The 9,660-nt window shown below is 40.4% G+C and overlaps 1 protein-coding gene across 3 annotated transcripts in view; it reads left to right on the top strand.

The window, feature by feature from the left end:
- The first annotated feature begins 2,433 nt into the window (after positions 1-2,433).
- Positions 2,434-9,660, top strand: part of LOC127835001 (uncharacterized) — an 8,196-nt gene continuing 969 nt past the window's right edge. The window contains exons 1-7 of one of the 3 annotated variants that reach the window (XM_052361165.1): positions 2,434-2,681; positions 4,587-4,825; positions 5,127-5,270; positions 5,936-6,082; positions 6,592-7,471; positions 7,961-8,268; positions 8,580-8,717. In XM_052361165.1, the coding sequence (XP_052217125.1) occupies positions 4,600-4,825; positions 5,127-5,270; positions 5,936-6,082; positions 6,592-7,471; positions 7,961-8,268; positions 8,580-8,717 (1,843 nt within the window). In that variant the 5' untranslated portion in view covers positions 2,434-2,681; positions 4,587-4,599. The other 2 variants (XM_052361167.1, XM_052361166.1) reach the window with 2 other exon arrangements.

Genomic DNA, 9,660 nt, shown 5'->3' with positions numbered 1-9,660 from the left:
GTCATGTAAGTCCTATTACTTGAGTTATGTTTCAAAATTTCACATAATTCTGATGATCCTTAAAAAGCCATCCCAAATGTTCCCAGTGCACTTGTTTGTTTTTTTCGTAACAGTTGGAAAACAATATTTTCACATTCTGATCCACGTTGATCTTCAGGCTGTTAATATTGAATTGTTTTTTTTTTAAATCTCTGAATGGTTTTGAGTTTTATTGACGACACTTTACGCACATGCATTAAACACCCTTTTCACATAGCATGGCGCATTTGAATGTATTTCTATCAAATACTTAAATATACCGTATTCACTTGCTTATTATGCTCCCCCCAATTTTTTTTTTTTTGGGGGGGGGGGGGGGAGCATATAGTCGCCGCTTCGTCTGTCCGTCCGTCCGTCCGTGTGTCCGTCCTAGCACAATTTTTGTCCGGGCTATTTCTCAGCAACTAATGACCGAAATTCAATGAAACTTTATGGGAAGCTTCACTACCAAGAGTAGATGTGCATATTATCAGCGGGTTCTGGTCGGATGATTTTTCACAGAGATATGGCCCTTTGAAAATTTCCATTAACTGTAGATATAGTGCAATTCTTGTCCGGGCTATTTCTCAGCAACTGATGACCGGAATTCAATGAAACTTTATGGGAAGCTTCACTACCAAGAGGAGATGTGCATATTATCAGCGGGTTCTGGTCGGATGATTTTTCACAGAGTTATGGCCCTTTAAAATTTTCCATTAACTGTACATATAGTGCAATTCATGTCCGGGCTATTTCTCAGCAACTGATGACCGGAATTCAATGAAACTTTATGGGAAGCTTCACTACCAAGAGGAGATGTGCATATTATCAGCGGGTTCTGGTCGGATGATTTTTCACAGAGTTATGGCCCTTTGAAATTTTCTATTTACTGTACATATAGTGCAATTCTTGTCCGGGCTATTTCTCAGCAACTGATGACCGGAATTCAATGAAACTTTATGGAAAGCTTCACTACCAAGAGGAGATGTGCATATTATCAGCCAGTTCTGGTCGGATGATTTTTCACAGAGTTATGGCCCTTTGAAATTTTCCATTAACTTTACATATAGTGCGATTCTTGTCCGGGCTATTTCTCAGAAACTGATGACCGGAATTCAATGAAACTTTATGGGAAGCTTCACTACCAAGAGGAGATGTGCATATTATCAGCGGGTTCTGGTCGGATGATTTTTCACAGAGTTATGGCCCTTTGAAGTTTCCCATTAACTGTACATAAAGTGCAATTCTTGTCCGGGCTATTTCTCAGCAACTTATGACCGAAATTCAATGAAACTTAATGGGAAGCTTCACTACCAAGAGGAGATGTGCATATTATCAGCGGGTTCTGGTCGGATGATTTTTTACAGAGTTATGGCCCTTTGAAATTTTCCATTAACTGTACATATAGTGCAATTCTTGTCCGGGCTATTTCTCAGCAACTGATGACCTGGATTCAATGAAACTTTATGGGAAGCTTCACTACCAAGAGGAGATGTGCATATTATCAGCGGGTTCTGGTCCGATGATTTTTCACAGAGCTATGGCCCTTTGAAATTTTTCATTGTACATATAGTGCAATTCTTGTCCGAGCTATTTCTCAGCAACTTATTACGGGAATTCAATGAAACTTTATGGGAAGCTTCACTACCAAGAGGAGATGTGCATATTATCAGCCGGTTCTGGTCGGATGATTTTTCACAGAGTTATGGCCCTTTGAAATTTTCTGTAAACTGTACATATAGTGCAATTCTTGTCCGGGCTATTTCTCCCCAACTACTGACTGGAATACAATGAAGCTTTATGGGAAGCTTAACTACCTTGAGGAGATGCGCATGTTATTTGTGGGTTCTGGTTAGATGATTTATTTAGAGAGTTATGGCCCTTTGAAATTTTTAAGTTGCTAAACCATCCATCGTATTATTTTGTCCAAAGTTATGCCCCTCAAGACGTTTCCTTTTATCTGAATATATAGTACAAATAAGAAAAATATAAATGTGATTATCTTGATTTAATATATATTCAACTTTGTTTTGCACACAGTAATATTATCTTAGACCGAACAACCACACAAACTTAAAACACCCAATATTTAGAACCACAAGTTTTTTTGCTGAATAATGTGCTGTCGACGACGATGGCGATCATAATGGCGGAACTGTCGAAATGAGAATGTTAAAGACACTATTAAAGTGCGTTTCGATTCATGTTATATATTATGTACCACTTCAAAAAACTGTTATGCCAACAAGCGAACGCATTTTGGTTTTAAAAACCGAAGTTTGGTTTACGCCTTAGTGCGGTATTACATTGTCCTCTGTTTTTACAATAGCGAACAACTAAAGTGATTTCAGCGCTTTGATTAAAAACATTTCATTGACGCTAGCTCGTGGAGTACATTTGTTTATAAGAGTTTTCTCCCTTCTTAATACACTCATAATGATGAGACTCGACCGGGAAAATATTTAGTTCTCTGATACCGAAAGTATTTGTAATACAAAATGACCGATCTCGAAGGTCAACGTGTTGTTTAATCAGAACAGCTGATCGTTAGTTGGCGAAAATGTTTCTGGATTTTCATCATCAAAGGAATTGTCACTATGCTGACAGTGTAACAAATGGAAACGGAGGTTAACAAATACTAGATGTAGCCAGCTTTGACTAAGGTAACTATTGCGTCATTTTAGGACAAAATCAGTATATTAATGTGTGGTACGATAATCTTCTTCTGTGGCGTTCGTTTTCGTTATAACAAGCGTTCGGAGATTCTAGTGTAGCTGTAACACTCGTATTGTGTCTCTGTGGATTTATGTAGAAAGAAGTGTTGATTTAAGATGCAGTGGACTCACAGGTAGGGTTTAACTCCCCCTGTTGTATACAGTATCATGAGTATGGGGGTTGAGGGCGTTCGAATTACGCAAAGGTCTGGTATTCGGTTTGCAAAACAGCCGTTGTTTCGTTTGCAAACCTTTAAATAATCCTTAGAATATTCAACTTTATTCAATCAAGACACTGTTAATCGATAATCGCTTATACTATACAGGCTCGTCGGGCTAATCGATGTTGAAATAAGTGTTCTAATTTCAGGACAGTATCAGTGGTCGACGAGATAAGACAATGTCATGTCAGCGTGAAATATTAGATGTGGATTGCATGTTGTTCTTTTAATTTCGACGGTCATGTTTTTATGTATTTATCTAAGTTTGTTGGTAACATTCTGATAAACAGGACAACAGTGATGTTCAGAGCATATTTGTGAGTTCTTACTTTCAATGTTTTTTTTCGCTTGAAGTGTATGTATGTATACGTTTAATTATATTATTAAGCATGACATATCAAAATACAATGTTTGTGTTACCGTATAATGTTTGAAATGTATATCTTTATACACGTGTTCATAATAAACTGTAAAAGATAATGTACGGTATTGTGTACTTAAGTTAGCTTGTGTTTTTTTTTTAGAAAAATGTCCGTAGTCCGCGTACGCTAATCTGCGACAACACTTTACGCACGTGCGTTAAACTCCGTTTTTTTTCCAAAGAGGGGCTAAGATCATTTCTGTTTTAGTAAGAGAAACAACACACGTAGCCAGCATATCGTTTGCCTTGTCCTCAAATAAGGTTGATATATACACACGTGACAAAACAGGATTGCGAATATACGTAATAAGAGCTTTAAATGGGTTTCCAGTGACTAGTTTTTTGCCACTACAAAATTTAGACTATTATTTAAAGCAGCTATCTTGATATTGATGCAATATGTATACTTCGAGTTTAGCCTCGCTCGCTCTGGGAAAACGGGGCTTTATACGTGTCCGTAAAGTGTCTTCCCAGAGTAGGCTGTGCAGTCCGCACAAGCTACTCAAAGACGTCACTTTCCGCAAAAAAATCGATTTTTTTCTAGAAGATATTTCCTTTGTACGAAAAATACCATAAAAGCGGAAAGTGTTGTCACTGATCGATAAGCCTGTGCGAACTTTCGCAGAGGCTTTAGGTCCCGTGTTCCTAAATGAGGCTTAAATATTATGTATATACATATTTCATTTAATAACGCATAATGATGAACGAACCATTTCTTAAAATGATATTAGTTTACTAATTATAGCATCAAACCTAAGAAAACATTACAAACTATTGCTACAAATGTTAATACACGCAACAAATATACCAAAATATAAAAGACAGGATACAAAAAAAGAATGTCTCTGACGTGGCTGGAAATCACGACCGACGAAGATTGCGAATTAACAGTTTGGGGCTCGATAACATATCCGAAAGTTGATTTAAAACTGGTATTTTCATAACAATAGGGAATAATAACAATAAGGAACTCTGAATTTTAAGTGTTTCATACATATGTAAATGTTTTTACGTTTTTAGTGATTAATTTTTACACAGACTGAAATTTAATATCTATTCAACAATTAACCGTGTATATATTTATGCATCTTCCTGGATTGACCATTACAGAAACTGAAATTGAATATCTACTTGACAATGTACATTGTACCTTTTTATGCATTTTCATCGATTGATTCATTGATCGTCAGATACACGTGTTTACTTTTCCAGTAATTGACCCACCATGACTATTGACAAGTCCCAAGGGATCGCGAGCCACGAGCCCGAAGAGAGACTGGTTGTGCACGGGTCCGACTCGCTAGACTCAAAACGCTCGCGCGAGAAACCACGTGACATTCACGATGCGGCTCTCGATAAAAACCGAGGTTTGCCGATCGTTCACGATGCGGCTCTCGATAAAAGCCGAGGTTTGCCGATCGACAGAGGCTGGGCATGGATTGTTCTTGGTGGTAAGCTAGCTGTATTCATCCTATGAATACACTTTGACATTTAATCTCGAATATTTTTTCTGAAGTTCAGTATATTGAAGTTGCACAAATCCCGAATTAATGACTTAGCAAGAAAATGTATGTATCATTCGGTTTGGCACGTTTTCGGTTTTCGTTATTACACCGTAGACAAAACATTTGTAAAATTTACATAATAAAGTATAGTACAACTAAAATTATAAAAACTAACACTAACAAAGCAAACTTGAGTTTGATGACGCGCCGGGTAAATGTTTATTATTACTCACGTGTCATTTTTCAGCTGCCTTTTTCTACCTCATAATTTTCGGGGGCATTCGGAAGAACTTCGGCATATTCTTTGTGGAGTTCCAATCTCGGTTTAACTCAAGTGCCTCAATCACCTCCTCCCTCACCACAATCCAGAATCTCGTGATGAGTATCGCATGTGAGTAGCAAGTCACTATTTTTGTCATTTTAACGTATCCTCGGAAAAATGTACTTGATGCATGTGCGGAAAATGTAATAACAGATTAGCCTGTGCACACCGATAAGGCTAAACAGCGACAACACTTTTCGACTTAACTGGATTTTTGTTAAAAAGAGGCGTCCTTTAACGAAAAATTCCATAATAGCGGAAAGTGTCGTCCCTGATTAACCTGCGCGGACCGCACAGGCTAATCTGTGATAACACTTTACGCAAATGCATTTAGTCCAGTTTTCCCAGAATACGTTGGAATTTTTTTAATCGCAAGCTATGGTTAGATTGTACTGTATAATCACTGGCGTATGAAATCGCTTTTGTATAGACGGTTCCGGGTTTCGAAACGAAACGTCCCAACTCTTCCCGAGGTATTGTCAAAGGATATAAGTATTTTTGCATTCATCGAAAGTCATTAACTTTACGACATGCGTATTGGAAAAAAACACGCTTAAAAACACCAACCTCTGCTCATATATTAGTGTGGTTACGGGCGCGGCTGTAATCAAATCTCTTCAATATGTACCGTCCACGTTATTAAAATCCTTTCAAGTTATTATTCATGTTGAAGTTTCTATTTCTCACCCCCACCCCCGCACTTTTCAATGATGTGCGCCAAATTGCGTTTACAGCGCCGTTCATCATGACAATAGGCCTGCAGTTCCTGTCCAACCGGATGTGCATCATCATCGGTAGTCTCGTGCTCACTGTTGCTTTCATCATCACATCTCAGGCCACAGACATCCGCATCCTGTTTGTCTCCATTGGCCTTCTGGAAGGTACGTTCCGAGCGTCTGTGAAGTAAATTTTGCCGTTACGCTTCGGCAGTCCACGTCCACAAAACGTTCCTTTCTGTCCCTTTAAATTCGTCATAATCTTACACGACTGGATTTTAATTACGTATTTTTCATCTTGTAAACCCGAAACCTTTTTCATCAACAAGCTTTTCTGTGAATGCCAGACAAATCAAATACTCCCAATTTTGATTTATTATGTCTTAAAACTCTTTGCATAGTAACATTTGTGGCTTGATTTTATTTATAAGGCTAAGACTGATGCCATTTTGTTCAGTTCAACCCGCATGATCCTATTTTCACAAATAAAAAATCGGCTGTTGGGCCGATTTGATCATATTAGTCCGTTCGTCTGTATAATAACAACGGCCCGATCGCGATGTCATTATCGTACTATTTATAGTAACGATATTTTAGTATACTACACATAAAAACATGCATCGTGTTATATTGCATGCTACACATATCTTGTGATGTAATGTGAATCTTTTCAGGTATTGGAACGGCGATGGTACATCCGCCAGTAACCGCTACGGTGAGCGAGTACTTTAACAAGCGCCGCGGGTTCGCCATGAGCTTCGCCATGAGCGGCGCAAACTTCGGAGGGCTGGTTTTCGCGCCAATCATGTCCGCACTGTTTGAAAGCGTCGGCTTCACGGGCACTCTGATGATCGTCGCTGGTATGGCACTGAACGTCTGCATTTCCGGTATGCTAATGAGGCCGATACAGTCTTTTGCGAGGAGCAGAGGCGGGGAGCCGCGTTCTACGAAAACTGACGGTGATGACCAAAGTTTACGCGATGTCATTGAATTGGATGTAGTGGAAAGTCATAAGCTTTTAGAGGTGAATGGTAATAGTCATTTTGCGAATTCGTCAGACGCGATAATAACTAATCTCATAATAGAAAGCGATTGCAAGGAACAAAACGGCATCGCGGTTCAAAATAAGCTTATCCTACAGCTAAAAAAAGACGCTGACGTCAAGAGATATGTACGTAGTGGATCTTTTGATTCTAATAAGACGTCGCATAAGGACGATTTGTCCGAATCCGCGCTGATACCACGCGCCAGGGCCTGGTCCACGGGCAACAAGCGCAGCCGTACGGTGTCCGAGCCGCCCAGTCTTGAAGTCCCCGGCGTCCCCGGCGTCCCGCTCTCGGCGCTTGCGTCGCCCCTCCTTACTCTATTGGAGTCATTGTCACATTCCCGGATAGCTATACATTCCAACACCGCCGACGGCGTTTGCGGGTCGGTTGTCGATGTTCAGGCACTAAAACCGGAAGCGCCTATCGAAAACGGTCATGCACCACTGAAGACGCAGCGGGACTCGATATGGACTAAACTAAAGACCTCCTTCGACATCAGTATATTCAGGTTGGAGACCACATTTTATTGCATCGTCGCAGTGTGATCAAACTAGTGTTTTTGTATACATTTTTTAGCAAGGCTGTTTTCGGAGAAAACCCGAGGTATTGTCATAGCCTGCTCGTCGTCCGCCGTCCACCGGCGTCTTGCTAAAACCTTTACATTGGCTCTAAAATCAGAGTGCTTTCACCTACAACTTTGAAACTTCATATGTAGATGCACCTTGATGAGTTCTACACGCCATACCCATTTTGGGTCACGAGGTCAAAGGTCAAGGTCACGTGGACCTCTAAAAAAAGAAAAAATTCTGACAAGCTTTCGCAGCCGAGCGTGGCACCCGTTATGCGGTGCTCTTGTTATACAAACATGTTAAAAGCGTTTTTTGTTAAGAATGTGATTTTTAAAATATCACGGCGTGTGAATTATTTCTTTATTGTATTTAATATAGGATCTACTTTATACTTTTTTCTTGCACTGGTATCTCACCTTATTCGACAGACGCACTGTGTTCCCGCTGTTTCTGTGCGTTGCGGGCCTGCTGTCCGCCTCCAGCATCCTCATACCGGCTTTCCTGGCGCCGCTCGCAAAGGACGCCGGTTTGACGCCGGAGCAGCGGGGCCTGCTGCTGTCCGCCACTGGCGGCGCCGGCATGGTGTCGAGGATAACGCTGTCGCTGCTGGCCGACAAGCAGTTCATCAAGCTGACCACCATCTTGGCGGCGGTCTCTGTCGCCATCGGCGTTACGGTTCACTTGCTGAGATTTGTCCATGGGTTCGGGGCGTTTGTCGTCGTTGCTATAATGATGGGTAAGTCCAATTGTTTGGTCGGTATTTTTTATAATTTGGTAATGTTGCTTTAATTATGTATACATCCAATCCGTAAATAAGCTACTTATTTATATCTGAACACGACTTATGGCAGGTCAATATTCACGTTTACAAATTGCACGTAATAATGCGTCAATTTGTAGGATGAACGAGCATGGTAAAAATAAATTTCGTTATGTAGGATAAAACAAATTGTAATACTGCAACATATCTTTATAAGTTATATGAATAGATGCGCCCAACACTGCTTTATTAGATAGATCGCCTGATCACGTTGTATATCGCCGCAGGTATATGCTGCGAGATCTACCAGGCTATGTACCCGGTGATTCTAGTCGAGTACCTGACCCTGTCGCGACTGCGCAGCTGCATCGGGTTTACCATCTTGTGTCACGGGTTTGCGGTCGCGGGCACCTTTCTTCTAGTCGGTATGTAGTGTAGAAAACCGGATGGCCATTTCGGATGTTGTTTGCTCTATTCGGTACTAAGTGTAGAAAATCGGATGGCCATTTCATATGTTGACAGCTCTATAGTCTAGGTCTATGTTTTATGTGTTAACTCTAGTCGTTATGGTGTGAGAAAATCGAAAAACCTATTCGGATGTGGTCAATTTAATTTGGTATGTAGGGTAAAAAAGCGATGGCCGTTTATGTGCTCAGCGCTAGTCAGTATGGAATGTAGAAATCCGGATGGCCGTTTCGGATGTGCTCAGCGCTAGTCAGTATGGAGTATAGAAATCCGGATGGCCGTTTCGGATGTGCTCAGCGCTTGTCAGTATGGAGTATAGAAATCCGGATGGCCATTTCGGATGTGGTCAGCTCGAGTCGGCATTTAGTGTAGTAATCCGGAAGGCCGTTTTTGGATATGGTCAGCTGTAATCATTGTGTAGTGGACACAATCGGAAAGTCATTTCGGATGTGGTAAACACTAGTCGGTATAAACTGTTTGTAACCGGATGTCCAAAGCGGATGTGGTCAGCTGGAGTCGGTATTTAGTTCCGGAGCCTGGATGGGCATTCCGTGTGAGGTCAGATTTAGTCGCCTTATAATCAGGTAAACCGAATAGTCATTTCGGATACGATGAAAGGTCAACTAAAAAAGAACACGTCCAAGTAACTAACAAAATTCGTTTGTCTCATAGCAACAATATTTCTTTTGTAGTTATTAAGTTTATCATATTCAAGTTCCTCCATCGTCGTTTAGGTCAGGATATTTTTCTGCAATAACTTAACATAAAGCCCGTTTAATATTTATTTTCATCCCGAATTTAGACACGTATAACATTAAAAAATCCACAGAATTCTGACGTAATAAAGAACTAACCAACTTCCATTGTTTCTGGGTTGGAGACATGAAACAGAACTATTCTTAT

The sequence above is a fragment of the Dreissena polymorpha genome, chromosome 6 (assembly GCF_020536995.1).
Source record: "Dreissena polymorpha isolate Duluth1 chromosome 6, UMN_Dpol_1.0, whole genome shotgun sequence".
Lineage (NCBI taxonomy): Eukaryota > Metazoa > Mollusca > Bivalvia > Myida > Dreissenidae > Dreissena > Dreissena polymorpha.
The sequence above is the reverse complement of the archived record's forward strand: the minus strand, read 5'-3'. Positions and strand labels throughout refer to the sequence as shown.